The sequence below is a fragment of the Hydra vulgaris genome, chromosome 14, assembly GCF_038396675.1.
Source record: "Hydra vulgaris chromosome 14, alternate assembly HydraT2T_AEP".
NCBI classification, from domain to species: Eukaryota; Metazoa; Cnidaria; class Hydrozoa; order Anthoathecata; family Hydridae; genus Hydra; species Hydra vulgaris.
The window spans coordinates 4982501-5007699 of NC_088933.1; the positions used below are offsets into that span (position 1 = coordinate 4982501).

At 28.0% G+C, this 25199-nt stretch overlaps 1 protein-coding gene across 5 annotated transcripts in view; it reads left to right on the plus strand.

Moving 5' to 3' along the window:
* The window catches only part of LOC100203968 (transcription factor RFX3), a 17862-nt gene extending 3492 nt beyond the window's left edge, over positions 1-14370 (plus strand). Inside the window, exons 2-10 of one of the 5 annotated variants that reach the window (XM_065818512.1) lie at positions 878-1400; positions 8638-8686; positions 11150-11420; positions 12023-12204; positions 12331-12444; positions 12648-12867; positions 12947-13300; positions 13377-13610; positions 13755-14370. In XM_065818512.1, the coding sequence (XP_065674584.1) occupies positions 887-1400; positions 8638-8686; positions 11150-11420; positions 12023-12204; positions 12331-12444; positions 12648-12867; positions 12947-13300; positions 13377-13610; positions 13755-14213 (2397 nt within the window). In that variant the 5' untranslated portion in view covers positions 878-886 and the 3' untranslated portion in view covers positions 14214-14370. Of the gene's footprint in view, positions 1-877; positions 1401-8637; positions 8687-8782; positions 10462-10718; positions 11079-11149; positions 11421-12022; positions 12205-12330; positions 12445-12647; positions 12868-12946; positions 13301-13376; positions 13611-13754 lie in introns of those variants that run through there. The other 4 variants (XM_065818516.1, XM_065818514.1, XM_065818513.1 and 1 more) reach the window with 4 other exon arrangements.
* Positions 14371-25199: the final 10829 nt, after the last annotated feature.

A 25199-nucleotide genomic window follows, 5' to 3' on the forward strand; every position in this document is an offset into this window, starting at 1 on the left:
AATTGTATGCTATTTTTATGGTATTGTTGTTCCCACAATATAATATTTTTATTCTTTTAAATCTTTAGTGGGGACAACATTGTCATAATAGTATTGTTTGTATTAACATTTTACAGTAGATTGTAAATTTTTCCCTCACCACTTGCTGTAATCAAACTTTTAGTAAAAGACTAGATTCTCTAAAAGAAACAGAAATATCTTAAAATATCTTTGAAGAAACAGAAATATCTTTGAGCTTCAAAAGTTTCTTGTAAAATAATCTTGGCAGATTTTTTTAAAATTTTTAAAGACACTAACAAAAAGATCAGAAAAATAACTTGTTATCAAAGATTTGAACAATTTCTGAACATTTAAAGCTCATACCAGCTTGAAATGCCTTTCTATACTGTTTTGTTTTTTTATCATTTTTTTTTTCTGCTGGGCATAATTTTGACTCAAAGCAAGTAGCAGCTGTCATTGTTGACATTTTAATTGTATTATTGTTTCCTTTTTTCGCTTTGATTAGATTTATATTATATAGCAAAATTATTAATGCAAAAAAAAAAAAAATGGTTTATTGCGCTAAATATCAACTTGGGTCTTTAAAGAAATGAAAGTATATGAAAGTTTTAATGATATTTTTTATTAAAATTGTCTTGAATAAATGTTATTAAGATTGTCTTGTAAAAATATTAAAATTGTTTTGAAAGCTTGAAAACAGCTGCTCACATCTTAATTAAATAAATTCCTCTAATCTGCCATAGTTTTTTAAAAAAAATCATTTTGTGCAATTGTTTTATATTCAATTCGGTTTGTAATTGCTTGATTAGGTTATGCCTATCGTTTAATTTTTTAATGGTTTTAATTTTTAATTGTCACAAACTTAGTTTATGTTTAGGTTGTTGTAATGGAAGAGAGTTCATTTTCACAAACCTTTATAGATAACGAAAATAATTCAAACTCAATGGATGATGTTAAACCAATTGCTTTTCATTTCACTGATTATGACTCACAGAATATTTCTTCTTCATCGATTATTACACCAGTCAGTTTGACAAAAGTAAATCTTCAAAAAAAACACATAGCTAACAATACCTCATCTTTAATGCAACATTCAAATAATTCATTGCATCAATCATTGAATATAGAACATCATTTACTAGATCATACAACAACTACCTCTAGCGCAAATTTTATTCTCAAAACAAGCAAAAGTAATGGCCAGCAAGCTTATGTAACTATCAAAGTTCCTCAAAATTCTTCCAAAGATGAATGTCATGTTATACCATTAAGCATTCACTCTCTGAGAACAAAAGATCTTTCTGCAGCTAACGGTGGCAACTTGATGCAACCACACACAAAGTCAGATGTTAATGCTAAGAGCAATACTATTATAATGCAAAAAATGAACAATGTTCAAGGTGAATTTGAATTTTACTATAATTGATTTTGGCATGAATTTTTTTGTTTATTTTTATTCAAAATAAAAATAATTAGAAATATTATTTATTTAGGTTTAATAGTTTATAGGAAACTGATTAGTTGTTTATAGGAAATAATTAATTAATTAATAAATAAAATAATAAATTAATTGGGTTTATATATTCTTAGTTATGAAAAAAGGATTTTATAAAATTAAAATTGAAAAAAAAAAAATTTAAGTTATATAAATTAAATTTTATCATTAATTTTGTTTTGTTTTGAAAAACAATTTTTTTCTTTTTTTAACATACATATAAAGGTATGGGTTGGCAATTATATCTTTATATGTAATTGATAAAATGTTTTCACTTCCATCATTATAATTTCCATTTAGATGACCTTAAATAAATATTTCTTTTAATCTTTCCTTTATTTTTTAATGAAAGTGAATTTACATTTTTTCAATAAGCAACTTATCAGGTAAATAGTAACCATATCTTTAGATTTAAGTGTCAGATAAAAAGCAACCATTTCTTTAGATGTAACTATCAGATAAAAAGCAACCATATCTTTAGATTTAGCTATTAGATAAAAAAAGCAACCATATCTTTAAATTTAACTATCAGATAAAAAAAAGTAAGACTTAATTCTTATCTTACTTTAACTCTTTTTTTTAGTTTAATTGCCATGGTTTCAAACTTGTGGTGTTTAGATGGGTTTTTTATAATGTCATATTCTTATTTAAATATAACTTTGTGAAAGTGTTAGCATTTCTTTTAACAACTGTATCCTCTTCCTAGTATTTAGGGCTTCCAACTTGAACATATTCAGGTTCGAATTTTCAAACTTTTGCCATTTTTTTAAGAAGTTCAAGTTTGAGCTTTTTTCCTCTAAAAGTTCAAACACGTAGATATATTAAAATTAGGTTCTCTATTATCATTTTTTAACTGGTTAAACCAAAAGCTTTTTTTTTAATTTAGTTTTTTCAGAAAGTTTTCGTTATTCTTAATTTTTATTGTGACTAGGAAAGCAACTCTTTTAAAGTTTAAATAGCTAACAGAATATGAAAATAGATTTAGAATGGTTGCTAACAGAATAACAGAATGTGTTAAATGATTTAGAACGGTTGCTTGTTTTTTTTAAATTTGAAAATAAAATTATTTCTGTGCATTACATATTTTCAGTTGTTAAAGAAATCCCATGGTGATACTCATAAAGAATATTCGAAATTTCTGAATTTCGAATATTCCAAAGAATTACAGAATTCTAATAGCAAACTTTGTAAAATTATAACACTTGACTCAACAACAGCTATTACAACACATTTAAAAACGAAACTCAAAATTGAAATTATTAAATACAATAACTCTGCACCTGAGGCTGCAAGAAACATTCCTGCTGCCAAAATACCAGAAATTAAAAATTTTTTTAGGGATGGCCACAAAACTCTGCCTGAAATTTTGAGTTGGCTAAAAGCTATTGATGACATTGGCTTTCACACTCCATTTGCGCTCTTGTCATTAAATACTTAAGGTTAGTTAAGAAACAAGTTATAAGTCCTTTGAAAATGAAACTTAAATTTAGTCTTTTATTTAAAGGGATCCCAAACATATTAAAGAGAATGATAAAAAAAATGTTTGGGCTAAACTTTTTTGATTAAAACAAAAAAAATAAATGCATACCAAGAAAAACTAACTTTTTTATTTTAGTCAAAGCTCACCTCTGTTTTGTTGTAGGCCAAAAAGTCAGCATAATATAGACTGCAATCTACAGACTTGATAATTTATACAAGCATGTTTTATCCTAAGAGTGTCAGTACATATCGTTGTTTATTTTTTTGTTTGTGTAAAAGATCGAATATGTAAATAAACTAGAAAATTAATGGCGTCATGTACTAAAATGCGCTTGAATAAATTATCAAGTCTGTAGATTGCAGTCTATATTATCCTGACTTTTTGGCCTACAACAAAACAGAGAAAGCAAGCTTTGACTGAAATAAAAAAGTTAGTTTTTCTTGGTATGCATTTATTTATTTTTTGTTTTAATCAAAAAAGTTTAGCCCAAACATTTTTTTTTATCATTCTCTTTAATATGTTTGGGATCCCTTTAAATGTAAGACTAACTTTTTCTTGGTATGCATTAATTCTTTTGTTTTAATCAATAAAAATTTAGCCAAAACATTTTTTTTTTATCATTCTCTTTAATATGAACACAAAATGTCTCAGAGGTTTGGGATCCCTTTAAAGAGTTTACTTCAATAAAAAACAGAAGACATATGAACTCAAACCTACATCACAATGAAGGATTTCAATAGCATGAAGTGTTATGAATCCAAGATACAATGCTAGCAACAAAAACCATTAAATTGATGAGTGATAAGCTTTATTCATTTGATTTAAATTTGGACAGACATTGTAACTTCTGTTACTGATAGAGCTTGCATAATAAAAAAATTGGTCAAGTTGTTTCCCCAGATCATCAAAATACAAAGTTGCACATGGTTCTGATTATAATACTGTTGATGTTGATATGGAAGCTGTAGATTATGATCATGGATATAGTGATGATGAAGATGGGACTAAAGTTGGTTATGATATTTAAACTGTTCATACAGTAATGAAAATTCATTCCATTATTGAAACCTGAGTACCAAGAAACAGTTGCCAAAATAAGAAAAGTGGGTAAGAAATTTCATAGATTACCAGTGAGCAATGATGATGAGCTTCAATAAAATATTTTCAATAAAATTGAAAAGTTTTGAAGAAAAACAACCTTTAAATTGTGAATCAAGGATAAGATAAAGCAATACTCTTGATATGCTTAAACGATTTTTGGAGGTGCAAACAGAACTACAGGTAGTCCTGATTAGTATGAGGATTTTCCTCTAACTAAAAATGAACTTGATGCCATTAATGAACTTTGTGTTGCTTTAAAAGCACTAAAAATGACCATTAATTCAAAAGATGCTGATATTTTGTATTCTGAAATTGTGATTAGATTTAAAAGAAAAAAACTTCGTAAAGCTAAATCACCTATAAGTCCACTTGTTAAGAAGGTATTTAAAAATAGAATTATTAAAAGAAGAAACATTTATTTAGTTTATCTCATGAAGTACTTTTCAAATCCGAATGTCTTAAAGAAATAATGAAAAAAAAGATGATCAATTTGGCAACTAGATTGAAAAAAAGGAAGATTATCTTGCTACTAATCTCATTCAGCAATTATTTTAGCCTTCTGTTGATAGCTCTGACAACAACAAGGAAGTAAATACTTATAGTATAACTGATAATCTAAAATATATCACAGCTGAATTGAATTGATTTAGCTCAACACCTCAAACTTTTTATTGAACAATCAGACATTGAAATGAGACTTTACTATCAGGAAATTTGAACTAAGTTTGCTAAATAAGAAATGGCTGTTTTTGAAGTTAGCAAAGCTAGGCCTAAATATTCAGATTTATTTTTTAAAGCTCTTCAATCAATTCCTGCTACATCAGCAGAAACTAAGAGATCTTTTTCTAGTCTTGGACTGTTTGCAACTAATATTGATATTTTTTGCTTTTCTTCTTATTAATGATGTTAAACAAATAAATATTTATACACATACCTTGTATTACTTTAGTGTATTTTAACATAACTAAAATAAAGCTCAAAATAGTTTGAACTTTTTTTCCTAATAATTCGAACCTATTCAAGTTTGAACTTTTAAAAAAATGTTCTTACTGGAGGCTCTACTAGCATTTCCCTGTTTAACAAATCAGGACAGAATAGTTTTTTTTAGTGATACTTCAATACTAGAATTACCATCCAAGATTCATGATTACTCCTCCCTTTACTTACAAATCAATATAAAGTTTTTTTTTCCTATATAAAATGCTTTCCCTATGTCTAAGAAGACTTACCTGTCCCAAATAAAAATGTTCATAAATATATAATTATGTAATTAAAATGACATACTCATTATATTCATAAATATGTTATTATATAGTTCCTTTGAACAATATTTTCACATTTAATGTATTTACGTTATCTAGAATTTATTCAAGTAAATGTATTTAAAAGGGTATAATATTTTGAATAGTTGTAAATTATTTTGAAAAATATTTTATATTAAGGGTGGTTGCTCTGCCTAATCTTTTGCTTTTTAGGAAATTTTTATAAAAATGATAAAGGGGAAAAACTGGGTAAAACCTTAAATCTTTATGTTATTCAAATATGTATTCAAGAATTTATCAAGAATTCAAGATTTTTTTTATTATTACTTTCAAATGAACTCATTTTACCTAACCACTCAATGTGTTTTTTTAACGAATAATATAAAATGGATAATTTTAATAGATTAATAAAAGTCTGATCTATTACTTTGTGGAAAACATTTTTTTTTCTTGTTATTACAACTATTGTTAAAGCTTATTTATAGAAGTTGTAATGAAGAAAAAGTATTTTCCTGCCTTTGCAACATGTGGAATACACATGTTTTAATTTTGATGTTGCAGGTATCTGATTCTTTTAGCATCTTTTTACGAGAAAGTTGATATAAAATGTCATCACAAATGTAACAAAACCAAAAAATTAATGCACAATATTTCTATTTCATCTGAAGATTTTCTTTATTAAGAGGAAATTGTTTTGTATAAGAATTCTCATCAAAAAATGTAAAAAATAAGTAAATGTAAATGTAAAAGAGTAGAATTTAGTAAAATGTTAATGGTAGTAGAATTGAGTTAAATTTAAATGGTAGTAGAAATGAGTAAAATGTAAATATATATATATATATATATATATTATATATATATATATATATATATATATATATATATATATATATATACAGTGTTGGCCATTAAATTAGGACATTGACAAAAAAGTTACATATTTCATTTATTTTTATATATAAATGCACCAAAATGAAATAGTGAGTGCATCCTAAATCACATAATAAACCAGTTTAAAAAAAATTAATATATTGTATGTCCTCCTCCGGCATCTATGAGCGCTTTTACACATCTTGGCATTCCACGAATCAATTGATCTGCAAGTTTTTTGAGACGCTCATCATGATGCTAGACATGTACTAGCTTCTCAATTAACTGTGCCCTATAAGTTGAAACTGTTTTATTTACTTCCCTCTTTAACTCTCTCCACAGTTCCTCAATGGGGTTACAATCTGGGCTGTTTCCTGGCCATTTTAATGCTGGGACATTCTTTTCGTGAAGAAATTTAGCGATGGATTTGGCCATGTGTCAAGGTGCACCATCATGCATATATATGCAATTGCCATCTGGATACTATTCATCTAATTGTGTAAATAACTTTTTCTCTAATAAGTTTTTGTATTTTTCTTGGTTCATTATACCATCTACAATGTGGAGTCACCCTGTCCCATGAATAGATATCACGCTCCAGACCATAATCTTCTGTGGGTGTTTAACAGTTTCTTGAATACAGTCTGGATGATATGCTTCTGTTGATCTTCTCCTAACATACTGTGTCCTTTCTCCCAAAACTTCTAGCATTGTCTCATCTGAGAAGCAGACCTAAGCATAGACAATACAAAGTTTCTTTTAATGGAACACCACAATTCATCATAACAATTAATAAATTAATTATTATCAATACTAAACAGAATGTTGAGGTTGCTCACATTAATGCAGTTATTACATTTAAAACAAAAAGCAAAAAGTTTATTCTAATAAGTAATAATAACCAGCAAACAAGGACAATATTTACTAAAACAAATAGTAATATTCAATAAATAGCTTTGTCCAATCATCTTCAGTCCAGTTTTGGTGATCCTTCGCCCAAGCTAGTCGCTTCTTGCACATTGCCGGTGTAAGCTTTGGTTTTTTTTATGGCCTGTAGGCCTTGTATCCATGTTCCATTAGGCGTCTTCTCACAGTTCTACTACTGACTTCAACTCTAGCTTTTCTCCATTCACTGACTGAATCAGAAGATGATTTACATCTGTTTTCACAACAAAGCTTTATCAGTTCTCGATCACCACGGGGTGTTGATTTGCGTGGTCTGGCACAGTTACTTCTCTTAGTTTCAGTAATATTGCCACCAGTAAACAAAGTTTTTTTAATTCTGCCAACAGTCTGATAGGAAACATTAAGTCTTTTAGCAATATATATATTTGTAAAAGACGAATGTTGCAACAAGGTAGCAACCTCATGACGTTTTGCGGGACTAATGTCCGAGCATTTACTTATTATTAATTTATAAAAATTTACAGATATATTATAGTAATTTCAAAATATAAACTTCCCTTAAATCCAGTCAGTATATTAATTATTACTCATTTGACTAATCATTAAAAGTTTTATTCTGTTGCATACTGTTCAACATAACACCAACACAACTTCAATATGAACTTAATCACCTCGCGACTTCTTAACTGACATACAACGATAAAACTAACTTAAAATTCTTAGCATTAATTAATATTTTCAAAATGTTTGTTTATTATTAAATTACCATTGTTCCAGAACACTAACACGGCATTGGTTGTGTTATTTTTAACTCAAAATCAAGAAAAAGTGAAATTTTTATGAATGTCCTAATTTAATGGCCAACACTGTATTTACATATATATATATATATATATATATATATATATATATATATATATATATATATATATATATATATATATATATATATATATATATATATAATATATATTATTAATATCATTATTATTAGATAGACAGAAATTGATGTTGTTTTTATTTCAGAAAGCACAGAATTTTAAAGAATAAGCAAAAAAAAAATACGTTTAAAACAAAAATGCTATAATAAAGTATAAAAAAAAATCACACAAACAAATCCTTTCCCCAAGACACTTGAATACATGGTAAGTCCCATATATCACTGAAATATTTGTTTTATTCATTATGGGCATTATATAACTTGAAAAAAAGTATATGCTTTGGAGTGACCTTTTTTATATTTAGCACTTACCAGTATATAGTAGTTATATAGTACAGTAGTTTTCTAAGTTTTTGTATTTAAAGTTCTACAAAATATAACATGGGCAAATTTTTTTTTTTTTTTTTAATTTATTTTCATGAAGTCTACTTTTACAGAGACAGTTAAAACATTAAGATATATTGAATGTATAATAAAAAGAGATAAATCAATTTGTAAAACTGTAATCTTATGTGATATAAAATTCCGAGAAATTTTGAAACAAATGTATGTATTTAATTTATTTTTTAATCTTTTGTTCCAGGATATAGTGAAAGTCAAACCTATGCGAATCAAAACTCTCCTATAAACATGTAAGCATATGTTTTTATTGAATAGTTGCTAAGTCACGACAAGTTTCTTAAATAACAAATATATATATATATATATTAATATATATATATATATGTGTGTGTATTTTTTTATTTTTTATTTAATGAAAAGTACATCTTTAAGAACTATTTCATTCAAATATCATTTCCTTAGTGATAGTTGATTTTCGCGGTTTATCACTTTATTATATTAGACGGTAACGGAAAATGTTTATAATAAAAAATCTACGTATAAATTTTCTGTTTGTTTCGGATTAGTATCTAATTTGTTTTAAAATAATCAATCGTTGTCACCATAACAATTAACATCCATTGTATGTAAATAATAGATTTTATTAGCCTCTATCTTTTTATTGAATCGAGCTGTTATCTATCAGGGATGGAAATTTATTAGGAGTAAAAAACTTCGACTTGAAGTAAATTGTTTTTGTAAGAAACAAAGTACGTATTCCGGATGTTCAATTTGATGCACATAGAATGTTTTAAATTGCTTCAGTTTGTTGCGATCATCGTGTTGCTAAGAAGTTGATTTTATATTCTGTTATTTTTATTGTTGTTCTTTTTTTAACTTTTATTGGGAATATGCCAGAATTAGTATATCATGGATATGAAAATGACAATAAATCTGATCAGATACAAGGTTCTAGTTTAGTCAATTTTGAATTGCGAGATAGAGATTTTGTAAATCGTACTCCTGTGGCTCGAAACGGGAATCCAGGGTATATTTCTAATTTGCAAAGATTGAGTGGAGAGAGAAGCCGAGAGGAAAAGAATGGCGCAAGCCATAATTGGTAAGAACATAAGATAGTTTCAAAACCGTAATATTTTATCGTCGTATATGTTTAGGTAGTTTATGTTTTGTAACCTACAAAAATTCAAAGTGACGTTTTATTTTTTTGTAAAGTTTTTATCTACGAAGTAAAGATAATCTTTGCTTGATTGTTTTATTTTTTGTTTAACAATACAAATTTAACCTATAAAAACTTAGACGTATCTTGTTAATCAAGCTTTAAACAAATTTAAAATATTTAAACGCCTTCAATCATTTAAGTTATTATTGACAAGTTAAAACATAAACGTATTTTTATATTTTGAGTTAATAAATTTTTTTCATAATATCTGATTCACTCATTGAGTTTTTTGCGTAACTATAGTTTTGCTCTTTTGATATTCACTTCGATTCGAGATAAACTAAATTATTTATACTTTACCGCTAGAATAAATTGCCATCGAAATCTTTTCATTAATAATTCTATATAACCATTTTCTAGGCGGGGGTTTTTTACTTTTTTGCAACTATTATGTCTTCTTGTTTTTTAAGTATTTTTTCCCCCTGAAAATAGATTAACCAGAGCTGTATCTTGTTTTCATATCTTAAAAACGTTTTAATTGCGATACATCTTAGCAGCGCTTCGTCTAAGCAACCCCATGTCGACGCCAAGCTTTGTATATATTAGTGCATCCCGTCGGGAACGCGATCTTTTTGAAAGAGATTTAGAGTATGAACGAATTCCTCCTTTTAAATCAAGTCTAAACGAAGATGATTTCAGAAATGATTATGGATTATTTGGTTATCGCTCGGACATCATTGATGTTCATCGCAGCGACCAACAACGTCTGTCTCCTAATGCAGAATATCAAGGAAATTGCAAGCCAGCGGATATTAAAAGTGAGTCTGCATTTCCACGTAACAGCCCTCCATCGAATTTTAATGGATTGCATGCATCATGGGGATTTATTACTGGAGGTATGAAGCGGTAGGTAGATTAATTTAGCATCTTGGGTGCATACGCGGACAAGTTTTTAAATCATAATATCAAGAGCCTCGCGATAATTTAAGTTCCTTGATGCGTTCTTTTTTAATCTTGTTTTGTTTTTCGTAAAAAAAATTTATTTGTTAGCAACAATAGAATATTTTTAAATCGAATGCCAACAATTCATTTCATCTTTAAGCCAATATTTTTTATGTTGCGATTATTTTTTTTTATCATAATAGAAACTTGCATTTGTTACTAGTAAATGCTTCGATTTAAATACCGAACGTATTATATCACCATGGATACAACCTATTTGTGTTTCGAAACTATTTTAAACGCGATTTTTATTGTCACGCATCTTACCGTTTTGAAGTTTGAGCATTGTTTACGTTTGTGCGCTTTTTACTTTGTGGGGTATTTTAATATCAGTTTTTATTTATAAATGTTTTCGCCGCACTTGCAATTTAGCATGCAACTTTCTTATTATAATATTTGGTTTAACGTGTTTAATTGAGTTTAAATATTAAATTTATTTAATTACCGCGTTTAATTATCGAAAGAAAAAAATTAATAAAATTTATAATATGTAAGAAAATGGTCGAAGTAAATATGGAAAGGTATTAATTAAGTACTGATAAAGTCCTAATTCAATGTGTAAAATTGTGATCTAATTTTTGATATCTATTAGGGGAAGTGGCTTTAATTATGGAAGCACGCACGACAACACTATTTACTCTCAAACCTCAAATATGCCTACTTTTATGGAAAGTTCTCATGGTGTCTCTCATAACCACTTATACCAAGGTTATTCTAATCAACAAAATCACCCTGGTTCAATGTCCGTTGGTGTTAGCGCACAAGCGATCGGCGTAGCACATCAAGCTCAGTATTTACAACCTGGACAGTCTGCAAATCAAAGAGTGCCCATCTCACACACTACACGAGCCTCACCTATGACTGTATGTTTTAAATTATATATATATATATATATATATATATATATATATATATATATATATATATATATATATATATATATATATATGTATATATATATATATATTTATGTATATATATATATATATATAAACACACACACATATTTATATATAGCTATGTAAACTAATATTTCTTTATTAGCTTGACTACAAAAATATTTGGTCATTTTTTAAAAAAATTATTTTTTTTGTTTTCACAAGTTATTTCTGTTATATATTTGTTTATCATAACTTTTTTTTTTCTTAGTTTTCATTAGGATCTTTATTTTTTTTATAAAGAACGTTAGCTAATAAATTTTTAACTTAGAGGATTACGATATGCGGGAGCTTATTAAAAAAAAACTTTTTAATACTTTTCTCTCTGAATGTATTTTACTTGTTAATTATTCAGAAGTAATATAAAAAAAAAGACCGGTTAATTATAATTTTAGTTTATAAATACAATTTCGGAATAATTTTTAAAATGGTACTTGTAAAAAAAAAAGATATTTTTAATGCTATACGCACTCTCCAATATGGTTTTAATTTAAGGAAAGTTATATGGACATTTTTTTTTTATTTAGGTACAGTGGTTAATAGAAAACTATGAAACAGCTGATGGCGTCAGTTTACCACGCAGTACTTTATATAGTCACTATTTAAGGCATTGTTCTGAAAGCAAAATTGATGCCGTTAACGCAGCAAGCTTTGGAAAACTAATACGATCTGTTTTCCTTGGTTTAAAAACTAGAAGGCTAGGAACAAGGTAAAATAACTTGTTTAATTTAAAATCCAAAAGTTATAAATAACTTTAAAGAATGCGTCGATGAAAATAATACTGTTTTCAAGAACTTTGATTTAGTGTTATTTTACAATTTGTCTGTTTTTTCAGAGGAAACTCGAAGTACCATTACTACGGTATAAGAGTAAAACCCAATTCTCCGTTGTCTCGGTTGACAGATGACACGCAAGTAGCTTTACGTGCTCAGCCCGTAGCATCTAAGAGGTTATATTCTTGATTATATATGTGTGTGTGTGTGTGTGTGTGTGTGTGTGTGTGTGTGTGTGTGTGTGTGTGTGTGTGTGTGTATTAATTTAAAATTGACATCTTTAATCCTATGTGTAATATTAATATAAGCATTAAAGCATCATAAAAGATATCATAATATATATTTATATATATGTTTATAATTTATCATTTTGCTTTAGAACTATTGGTAGTGCATCTTATGATCAAACAGGAGCACGTGTTGAAACAACATCTACAAATAATGAAGGAATGACAGCAGCATCGTACCAACAATACCTTGGTGATACTTCTGAGGGATTACCTGAGGTTCCTGCTATTGATCTTACAGAGTCTCTTCCTGAGGGGGTCTCAAAACTCGACGTAACGTCGTTCGGTAATTATTATAGAAGTCATTGCGAGGTAAGACATTATATATATATACACATATATATAAATATATATATTTGAGATAATAATTTTTTTAATCTGAAATCCGTAGGCACTTCTTGAAGTCATTTCTAATCTGCAGTTTGATTTAGTCGAAGCTTTGTGGCAAGCTTTTTACAGAAGTCCTGCTGCAGCCGATAAAACTGATAACGGTACACTAGAATCACACGACTACAGCATATCAAAGACCATGCTTATAATTTTGTGCAAATATAAGCCAATGCAAGAGTTTATTAAGGAGACAGATTACCTTCTATATCAGAAGCTAGTTACATTGTTGGTTCCCGATGTGCTTCGTGCAGTTCCAAGCACATTGACTCAGGCAATCAGAAACTTTGCAAAAAGTCTTGAAAATATGCTTATTGGTAGTATGTCAGAAATGCCAAAAGAAATTGTTAATATAAAGGTTTTATTTTTGAAGTTTTAACTTTAATAGAATATATTTTATATGTTGATCATTTTTAAATAAGAGTTCTTTTCAGGTTGCTGCCGCAAGTGCGTTTTCGCAAACGCTACGAAGGTACACATCATTAAATCACTTGGCACAAGCTGCTCGAGCAGTTTTGCAAAACCCCCAGCAAATTAATCAGATGTGGTCTGATCTAAATAAAGTTGACTTTAACAACGTTCAGGAACAATCTTCTTGGGTATGTCAATGCGACGAAGCTCTCATTCAGAAACTTGAAGAAGATTTTAAACGAACACTTTCTCAACAGGTTCTAACTATGAAAATTTAAAAATTATTCATCTATATATATATATATATATATATATATATATATATATATATATATATATATATATATATATATATATATATATATCTGTGTTTATGTGTTATGTCCTGATAATTTCTTTAGCAATCACTTGAGGAATGGGCTCAATGGTTGGAATCAGTTGTTAGCATGGTGCTTGAACAACACCAAGGCCGCGACTCGTATCCAAAAGCAGCGAGACAATTTCTTTTAAATTGGTCTTTTTACTCATCTATGATCATTCGCGATCTTACTCTTCGTAGTGCCGCAAGCTTTGGATCTTTTCACCTTATTCGGCTTCTTTACGATGAATACATGTTTTATTTAATAGAGAACAAGGTTGCCGCTCATACTGGAAAGTCACCGTTGTCTGTAATGGCAGAATGTGTTAACAATTCAATGCTTCATAGCTTCAACGATGACGATGACGATGGGGAAAGTTCTAACGATGAGGGAAGCGCGTCTCCGCCACACGCTCAAAACAGGTCTGTCGATTTATCAGAATCTATTTTGTCTCAAACGTTAGTCCGCAACGATGAACCTCCGTTAAAACGTACAAAGTAGCATAGATTGAATTTTCGTTTTTTAGTCATCATTTTTAAAATTGAAATGTCATTCGCATTTTTTGCGGATCCAAAGTGTTTCAATGCAAAACTGTTTTACATTTTATGAATGTTTTCCATGTTGAGATTTAAATTCATTAAAATAACCTATCTAATAACAATTGTTTCGTAATGCGAATAAGACCTTACTATAAAAATAACTAAAGCGAAAAATTAAAACCAATGAAATTAAATTACATATTATACCCAATTAAATTTTCTTAAAGATTTACCTGGTTTCTTTTGCTAATTTTTTACCTCGTTAACTGTTAAAAAATTATATTGTCAAATTTCAAATTTTTTGTAAGTTTTGAACCGAGCCTATGGTAGATCCAAGTTTTGAGGTAATTTTCCTTTGCGTTTTTTTTGTTTTATTAACCGTTTGAACTCTCCAATTTTAATTTTGAAGTTAAAAAAATTAAATTTGCTTGATATGAAGACCTTATATTATTCAACTGGCAAACAATATTGCGTAGACAAATAGATAGTTTACTTTAATTTTTTTTTCTACTTTTTATCATTTTTTCTTTCACCTAATTTTGTCTTTTTGTTTGTTTATAAATTTACAAAATATTTAAAGATCTATTATTAATTTTTTAAATCACAAAATTATTAAAGTTGATAAAGAAATTAACGACAATAGCTGAAAGTTTAAGAAAAAAACTCAAATTACTGAAGATGTGTAAAACTGCTACAAATTATTAAAAATAATTTCTTGAACATATAAATGAAAAGTTCTTAGGTTAGGTTATGGATCTTTCGTAAATTACGTATGCAGGTATATCTGAAAAAGGTTACCCAAAAAGTTTCAAAAGCTTAGAGGGGGATGATGAAGACAGCGAGTGCAAACGCGGCTTTTTTTTTATCATTATTTTGCCTTTTACTATAAATACAATTTTCATACACATACAAGAAAATGTACAATAAAATAAATAACTGGAGCATGAAGGCGTGTCTTATCACCGATATTTATTAAAGAATCATAATTTACAAAAATTTTATTATAATGACGTATATAAACTAGAAGATAATGGTATTGTTTTATACAAGTTTTAATACATAAAGAAGCAAATAGTAATTTCTAAACTGTTTACATTTTCTACAATTGCAAAAAACGATTAAGTATTACACGTACCATTCTGAGGTAAAGGTAACATCATTTATAAACTTTGTTGTATGAATTTTGATAATAAATTTTTTTATATATTTATCCTAATTTGTATATTTGAGTTTAACTTTATTTAAAAGAAACATTTAAAATTAAGCATAGTGTTTGACTATCTCTCGTTCTTTATCTCTCTTAAAACTTGATTTCTATTTTTTTATCAGTCGTAGCGCGGTGGTTAGTGATTAGGTTTAATTTGATTGATAAATGTATACAAGTCGCTTTATAGCTTTTGTCGTATACAAGTATTTTGTCGTATACAAGTCGCTTTATAGCTTTTGTCGTATCTGACTTTTCCCTAGTGTAAATATGTAAATTTAAAAAAATAATAACAAAATCTAATTCCGATACACATTAAATGCACCGTTGAATCAGCATAAAATAAAATGCTGTCTACTAAAAAATATATCGTTAAATCATTATAAAATATTACACTTCGCCATCTTAAAATACAACATTGAATTTTTGTTGTTTTCGACGCAGCATTTTTAAGGAAGATGCACCCCCAAAAAATTTCAAAAATTCAAAAAAAGTTTTATAACTGGTTTAGATACATTAATATATGGGGATTTCAAAAATCGTAGTGGCTGTCTGAAAATTCCTCTAAATATCAAATTTTTTTATTTTTTATGTAGTAACAATGTTGTTATTCAAAAAATATAAATTTACATCTTGCAGTACCTCAATAAATGACTTCCGTAGCGTGGGGTAATCGAGCACCATTTTAATACCTTTTTTCAAAATAAAAAAAAAACTTGTAGTTAATTTTAAAAAGTGAGATATGTTATTTTAGTTCTACATTAAACCTTTCGTAGAGGTACATTGGATTTAAGAAAAAATATAAAGCGAAGAACTTATGTTAAAAAATATATGGGTGCACATTTACCCCACGATTTGGGGTAAACGAGCACCTAATAATTTTTTTGATAAAGTTATCGAGTTTGTAAATAAAGGCTTGTCTCTCTCTCTCTCTCTCTCTCTCTCTCTCTCTCTCTCTCTCTATATCTCTCTATATATATATATATATCTATAACTATATATATATATATAAATATATATATATTTTTTTTTTTTTTTTTTTTTTTTGTTATTTCACCTCCCCAAGGCCCAGAAGGCCACTACAGATGAGGAGGCTACTTCATTGTGGTTATAACCCTCTCTCAACTCTATAACTCCGAAACACGAACCTTGACGAACAAGGCCGCTGCGCGGAGAAACAAGTTTATATATATATATATATATATATGTATATATATATACATATATATATATATATTTATATATATATATATATACATATATATATATATTTATATATATATATACACATATTTAAAAAAATAAGATTTAAAAATTTGTAGACATTCTATTTTGGGGGATCTTTGGGACCCAGGCCACGGCCTAGTTTCACCTATTGGTAATTTTATTTATGGCTTTATTTGGTATTAGCTTTTTGGTTAATTCGGCTCTGTATGTATATTTATCAAATATGTATGAGTGTGTGTGTATATATATATATATATATATATATATATATATATATATATATATATATATATATATATATATATATATATAAATTAGTAAAAAACACTTATCTAACTTTTTTCTTCTACTTTAAGTTTCACCATTGCTGGATCATCAGGAAGAGTTTATCAGTGAACTCTTCCGGAAGATGTTTTATGACTGATTTTCTTTCTGTTACAAAGTAATCAGGAACTTGTGGTTCTTTGAAGGAGATGATTCTTGGGTTTGTAGTATCAAAATCTCGTCTAAAGTATTTAATATTCCAATTGTTATCTTTTTCTATATTTACAACTTGGCCTACAAAGTGATAGGGTGTCTTTTTTCCTTCAAACCTTACAACAACATAAGAACCCTCTGCTAATAAATATTCAGAGGTTGCAATCACTCCAGGATTACACATTCCTTTAGAGCAAAGAGAATCTAATTCGTAAGCGCTTTCATTTGAGTAGTTGTCACACTTTTTTTGCATGTGTGCTTGTTTTTGATGGAAAAGCGAATCTTCAAGGTCATAATCATCATATAAATCACTTTTTTCAGTAAATAAATCTTTTTTTTTTAATATTTCACTTTTTTCTTTCTGTATACCATCAGATTTCTTATCAGAAGCTTCTTGTAGGTCAATATACATCTTGGAGCTAGAAGGTATATCATAATCAATTATTTCTTTAAAAGTATTCAAATTTAATTTTGAATTTCTTTCTTGTCTTTCTATATTTAAGGATTCATTAAGTTGAGTATTCTTTATTTTGATTAGCTTGTGTTTTGATTGGAATTTAGAAGCAGAGGAACCTGTTGCAACATCTTCTAGTGAAACACTTTTTCCTGGTGAAACCTTAACTTTTTCCCCACGCACTACTGCTCCAGGCTTTTTAGCAGAAGCTTGTCGAAGTTCTGCAAGACGTTCAAAAAATAATGGGGATACTAAGTTCTGAGAAGATTTAGATATGTCTGTCCTTAAATTCTTGTCAATAATTTTTTTTCTGTTTAGTGGGTAGATACCAGATGTTTTGAACCCAGTTACAGCAAACTCTTGTATGTGATTCATATTAGTTAAGAGATTAAGGAGCAATCTTGGAAAAACATTTTTTGGTAGAGATGTATGAAATCTTCCTTCACCAATTTTCCATTCAGTAATTATTTTTCTCAATGTTGATTTCATTGGTCCATAAATTTATGGTTGAATATTTTTTATTGTATCTTCTAAGTTGTTAAAAAATCTATTAACAGAGTCACATGAAATTGCAGCACGCTTTCTACAAATATTTTGACATGCTCGATAAGACAAAACACTTTTATGCTGCTCTAAAAATGACCTTACCCAATCATCACCAGGCAAATTTTCATTAAAAAATGGGCAGTTTCTTCCAGATTTGTTAGGAAACTTTGTACAAATAATTTGAGGTCTATTTTATCAAATGCATAGCCAAAATCACTAAAAATTGCAATGTATTGTGCAATCGACGTCTCCTCGTCTGGTTGCAATGAAGTCTTTCGACCAACCACACTACTTTTGCGTAAACCACTAATATGACACCTTAAAGTTCTGTGTGGTATGTTTAGTAGCATTGCCACACGTTTACAAGGTTCTCCATCATTAACAAGTTGGATAGCTCTTTTAAGTTCACTATTAGTGTAAGTTTTGGACTGATTTTGAGTTGATTTTATATAGTTTCTCACCATTTCCACAAATCTGTTATAAAAAAGTGAAAAATATGAGCTAAAAACTCAAATTATTTGTATCTTTAAGTATTAATTTTATTATTAAAAGTATTATAAGAACAAAAACCAGTAAATTCAAAAGGTGCTCATTTACCCCATATAAAAGTGCTCAATTACCCCACCTTACTTTAAACACATATATTTTATGAACAATTTATTTATAAGACTTGAAAACTTATACAAGTTTACTGCAATATATGAATGGTATACTAAAAACAAAATTCAAAATTCTAAGAAAGTTTTAACTACAAATGCTTACCCTTAGTGTTTCCAGTTAATAGTTTTGACGGGATTCTATGAATGTACACCGTGATATAAACAACTTGTTATTGGTTACTTATTTCCTTCCAAAAGAACTGTATTTAACAACTTATACTTTCTTAAAGTTACTTTATGTATTTTTAGCTTGAAAATGAACTAAGCATTATTAATAAATGTTTTATTTGTCTTTTAAAATGAATATGTTAACGGGTGCGCGATTACCCCGTGAAGTGCTCGATTACCCCACGCTACGGTTCTTATGCAATAAAAATTTAGATAAAATTCGCAACTAAAAATCTTAATTGGTTTCTTGTTAGATATAAAGATATTCTTGTTATATTTATAAAACTGCTAGTAATAAAATATAGATTATAAGTTAGTTTCAGCTCAATTTTTATCGCAACAGAAATAAATTTTTTCAAAGTTTTTAAACATGGTAAAAGTAGATAGAGTTAAAGCAAGAACAAAACGAGCAGTAAAAAGAAAAAGGATTTTTAATGGAAAGGTGTTACGTGACAGTGAGATTTTAAATAATTTAAATCACCTTTTAAATGATAATATTGAATCTTTTGTTGATAAACAAACAGACATCTTCAAAACGTCGACTTCTTCTTTTCGCAAGCTTCAACCTATTTTGAACTTCCGAAGTCCAAAAGAAAGATGTGATGGGTTATAGAATAATTGATTGTTCTATTTTGTCAAATGCTGTATCAGTTATAAGTTGCCCCACTTGCTTTCAAACAACTTTAGCAATAACTGAAAACATTAGCAAAAAGCGAGGACTTGCATGTGAACTTTCAATATTTTGTTCAAAATGTAAATACCAAAATAACTTTTATACTTCAAAATTATTAAACGAAAAAGGAGTCTTTGATATATACACACATACAATATGCACAATGAGATCTCTTGGAATAGGATATTCTGGAATTCAAAAATGAAGGAGTTAGTCGCATTCTCCAGGTATCGATTCAAAAACATAAACTAAAACATGTTAACTTTTTGGATGATGGAGATAGTAAAAGCTACAATATTGTTAAGGATGTTTATCCTGACACTTAAGTAACTAAATTGGAATGTGTTGGGCACAATCAGAAGCGTGTTGGAAAAAAATTTTTAAAAAAAATTGAGAGGACTAGGTGTTCATGGAAGATTGATGGATGCAACTATTGATCGATTGCAAAAATTTTTTGGTATGGCAATTAGACAAAATACTGGTGATTTAGTTGCCATAAAATCATCAGCACTTGCAACTCTTTTTCACCTGGCATCATCGAAAGATAACAACTGGCACTACCCATATTGTCCAACGGGTGCAAGTAGTTAGTGTAAATTAAACAGAGACAAAGTAAATAAAACCAATACCTACAAGCCAGGCCCTGGCTTGTAGGTATTGGTTTTATTTACTTTGTAATCTTCTTTAGTGAGTACCTCACTAAAGATGATGAGCTTAAAAAATGTCTTCACGGCAAAACACAAAATGCGAATGAGTCCTTTAATAGAAAAATTTGGAATCGTATACTGAAAACAAAATTTGTCACCATTACAAAGCAAAAGTTTGGTGTCTACGATGCTATAGCTAATTGAATCGATGTATACAAAAACGTCATAAAAACTATTTTTAAGTCAGACAACTTTAACTATGTATAACACATATATAAATCTCAAATTTTGATATATTCTTTAACAAATCTAATATTTAAAGATGTCAAATAACACCCAGATTTTTTTTTTGAATTCATTAAAGTAATAATTTTGGATTTAATAAGTTTTTTCTCGTTCCCCGAAAAAAATAGTTTTTATGACTTAGAACGTTTTTGGATACATCGATTCAGTTTTAATATTGAGATGAAATCGTCAATCCTAATATATGAAAAACTTAACATGATTCCTGGCTATTATACAATAAACGGTTCAAACGCTATAAACAAAATCCACCTTAAACGATCAATCTATCGAGGAAAGCCAAATAATAAATTGGGTCGTCAAAAAAAAAGGGCTAAAAAATTGAAGAAAAGTGACAAAACCTTAGAAAATGAAGGCAAATTATGTAAAAAAGGAAATTTTTTATTTAAATTAAAGTCTTATATGTAACATATAGTATGTTTGGAGATTTATTTATTTAATAATTTTACGTTTCTAGCGTTTTCTCAGTTTGAGGTTTTTCAATATGCCGGCCAATGTTGCAAGAGAACCGCTTAAGCTTTTTGTCTCAAATTTTAAGCATATCTTTCTTTTAATAAGACCTATGTTTTAAATGGAACAGAATTTTGATATCTCAAAAAAAAAAAAAACTAGTATGGCTGTTTTACCTTTTCAAAAAATGGCCTTTTTTATAATACCATTTATGGCGGACATAACCTCGACCCAGATTACAGATTTTTTCCTCGACTACAGATTTTTTTTTCCAAATCTGTTCCATTTAAAACACTCATGCACCTATTCTAAATGTAATACCAAAGTTTTGCTTTGCCATTTTATAATAGTTTTTGCTGAATCTTGGCCGGCGCAAATCATATTAGCTGCTTATTTTGGGGGTTTTTTGGGGTATATGCAACAATCATTGACTTAAAAAAAAAAATTGTAAATTTTTTGTTTTTATTATATTGTATCTTAGATTACTTAAAAAGTTTTCTTCTATTGTCTACATTTAAATTTGGGGGGTGATCTTCCTTAAGCAAAATGATACAAAACAACTTTGGCGACCGATGTTGTGCCAACGTAACTCGCAACATTGTTCTAACGTTTTACCAACGTATGTTTGCTAGCTACAAATTAAATTACTAAACATTAAAAGATTAACCAAATTTTAAAAATGGTGCGCAACTGTAAATTGAAATGTAAAAGATATATAAACAAAGTAAATTTAAAAATTCATTTTAGTTTGTTTAAATATAATATACAAGAAATTTTTTTAATGGTTGGAAATCTTTATAGAATTATTCTGTTACAGAATAATTATGTTATTAGTAAAAAATTTCTTAATTCTGCTGTTTTTTATAAATACTATAATTACTTATTACTGTTTATAACTGCTGCTCATTAAAAAAAAATTTTATGAAACATTTCTCGTCTTTTTATTACATTTGGTAAACTGCCATAATGTTGCTGAAAATTACCCCCTCTTGTGGGGTAGCTTTGAACAATGATTGGCTTCGTTTTTTTTAAAAAAAAAGCAACCACAATTTATTTAAACTAGCTGGGCTTTGCTTTTTTTAAAAGAATTAATAACTTAATTATATTTTTCAGCAAATATTACAACTTTTCGTCATACGGTATAAAACCTGTGGTATCTTTTTTAAAAAGCGTCCTATGACCCCCTTTCTTCCCTACCAATTAAATACCTAAATTTTTTTATTTTTGAAAATGTTCGTCCCTTTCCTTTGTATCCTTTTTACAGTTTTTAATGTCATCTTTTAATTACGGACGGCATGCAGGCACTTTATATTAATACACAGGGGTGTCCCGAAGGCGTAGGGGGTGTTTAGCCCCCTACTAAATTTATCAGTCGGCAAAATGGACCCTGGAGTCGGCAAAATGGGATCTATAGTTGGCAGTCGGAAAATGTTAGCCGATGAGGACCTTTTTTTTTTTAGATCTCAGTCGGCAAAAAAAAATTCTAGGCCTTACTTGACAAAAAGCAATTGCCTTGATTCTATTATTAATTTTGAACGTTTTCCTTATGAGTCCTAAAAACGATTTGCTTTAATCATTATAGTTATCTTCCTTCCATTCCAGGTCTTTTGTAAAAATTACACCCAAGTATTTTTCTTTTGAGTTGTTTCCATTTTATGTTCGTTTAATTCATTGCTATAATTCTTCTTGTTTTCACCAAATTGTATTACATTATATCAGTGGCGGTTTAAGACTTTTCGGGGCCCAGGCTATTTTTTTTTAGAGGCCTTTCTTATGTGCCACAGCTAAAAAATAACTCTAAAAAAAAAAATGTCCTCAAAACTATTTGAGGGCCCCTAAAATTGCGGGGCCGGGGCTATAGCCCTATAAGCCCCCCCCCCTCATCCTTAATACAGCTCTACAATTCATTTTGTCTCGTTGAAAGTTATAAATCATGTTTTAGTCCATTCCCTAAAAATCATATTTTATTAATATCAAGTTGTCATTAAATATTAATACAAGGTCGTGTAAAAATGGCTACGGATACCGAATATAAAAAATTTCTCATTGGTAACGATTCACTTTTTCTAATTTTTGGCCATTAAAAACGCATTTAGCCGTTTATTAAAAGAAACTTATTGCATCATGTACTCATGAATACAATGTAATTCAAACAGCAATAGCTGTTTTAGTTTGTTTATTGTTTTCAAATCTTTTTTAAAAAATTTTTGAGAGTAGAAATTTATTATTTCTTACTTGTTCAGATAGATGAACTTTTATCTTTTTGTTTACTAATGTTTACTAATATTAGTATTCAAAATTTTTTCAACATTATTAGATACTTTTTCAAATTTAACTTTTTTAAGGTGTTGCTAGGCTACTTTTTAGTCACAGTACATAATTACATTTATGTGATGTGAGTTTTATATATATATATATATATATATTATATATATATATATATATATATATTATATATATATATATATATATATATATATATATATATATATATATATATATATATATATATATATATATATATATATATACATGTTCTTTTAGGTGCCCCAAGAAGTCCTTACGGTCTGATCACAAAGCACCGCGGATGAGCATTTAATTAGAGGTTCCCGCCTACTTCCTAACCAATGTTGCAAAACTTGCTCTAAGGTGGGTTGAACCTCGGATCCTTTAATTCTGAGGCAAGTGCGCTACCACTGCGCCACGGCTGCTCAAATATATAACAGCCTGTCGCAAAATTAGATAAGTGTTTTTACTAATTTATTATTTATTATTGCTCTGTTCTAGCACTCTATTTACAGAGTACACTAACATAACTTATAAACACACACACACACACACACATACACACACACACACACACACACACACACACACACACACACACACACACACAGTAACAGTTTTTATAACAGTTCAGTTTTTTTTTTAAATCTGTTTATTTGATCATTAAATTAAAATCTACAAATTTAATTATAATTTGTAGTTAAAGACTATTCAATAGAGAGATACCATAATAATACAAACAAATAAAAAGCAAAACAAAGTTCTATATTATACAAAAATTTGTTTAAACACTCCTAGTCAAAACTATTGAATAATGTTTTGATTTATATTGTTTATGTATGCATTGTCTTTGAAATATCATTGCTTTTTAAATTTCAATGAATTGAAAGTTAAAAAACAATAATACATATATATATATATATATTTATACACATAAATATTGGAATATATATATATATATATATTTAAAATAATATTTTAATATGTTTGTATGTATGTTAGTCTCATGCAAACTAACAATTTAAACATCAAAATGAAATTTGAATATATTCACTTATATATTCGTGAATTAAATCTCGAATATATAAAAGTTTTTTTCTTTTAAATAGGTTTATATTTATAACAACTAATGAAATACCTTGTTACATTTTTTAATATTTTTTTTAGTATTCTAATGAGCAAAGTTTAATCAAAATGAGGGGGCTGTGAATTTTATATGGTCATAACTTTCAAACATTAAAATATAGTTACATGAAGTTGAAAAACTGTAGATATAGTTAGTATAAGATAGAGAAACTAAACATTTTATTAAGTCATCTCCATCTTGTTTGGCAGAGGCAGTGAGCTTGTATTTTTGTTCACAATTTATAAAATTTTTTCGCAAAACATTCAGATTTGACCTAAACATGAACATGCTTAAATTTGGTTCAAAAGATGTTTTTTAAAATTTCGGCTACATGTTATTAGAGTAATAACATTCCAATAGTGTTATTACTCTAAAGTTTGTGAAAATATGTAACGAAATTACCTTGAGCCTTTTATAATGAAATTACCTTAATTTCATTATAAACTATAAATAAGTAGTTTATAATAAAATTAGCTTGATTTAATTGAAATGGGGATTTTTTTGAATCGAGGCTTTAATCACTTATTTGATTCGATTCAAAATATTGACGATTACTAGGCAAAATAGATAAGCTTAGCATATATACATACATACATACATATATATATATATATATATATATATATATATATATATATATATATATATATATATATATATATATATATATATATATATATATATATATATATATAAATATATATATATATATATGTATATATGTATAT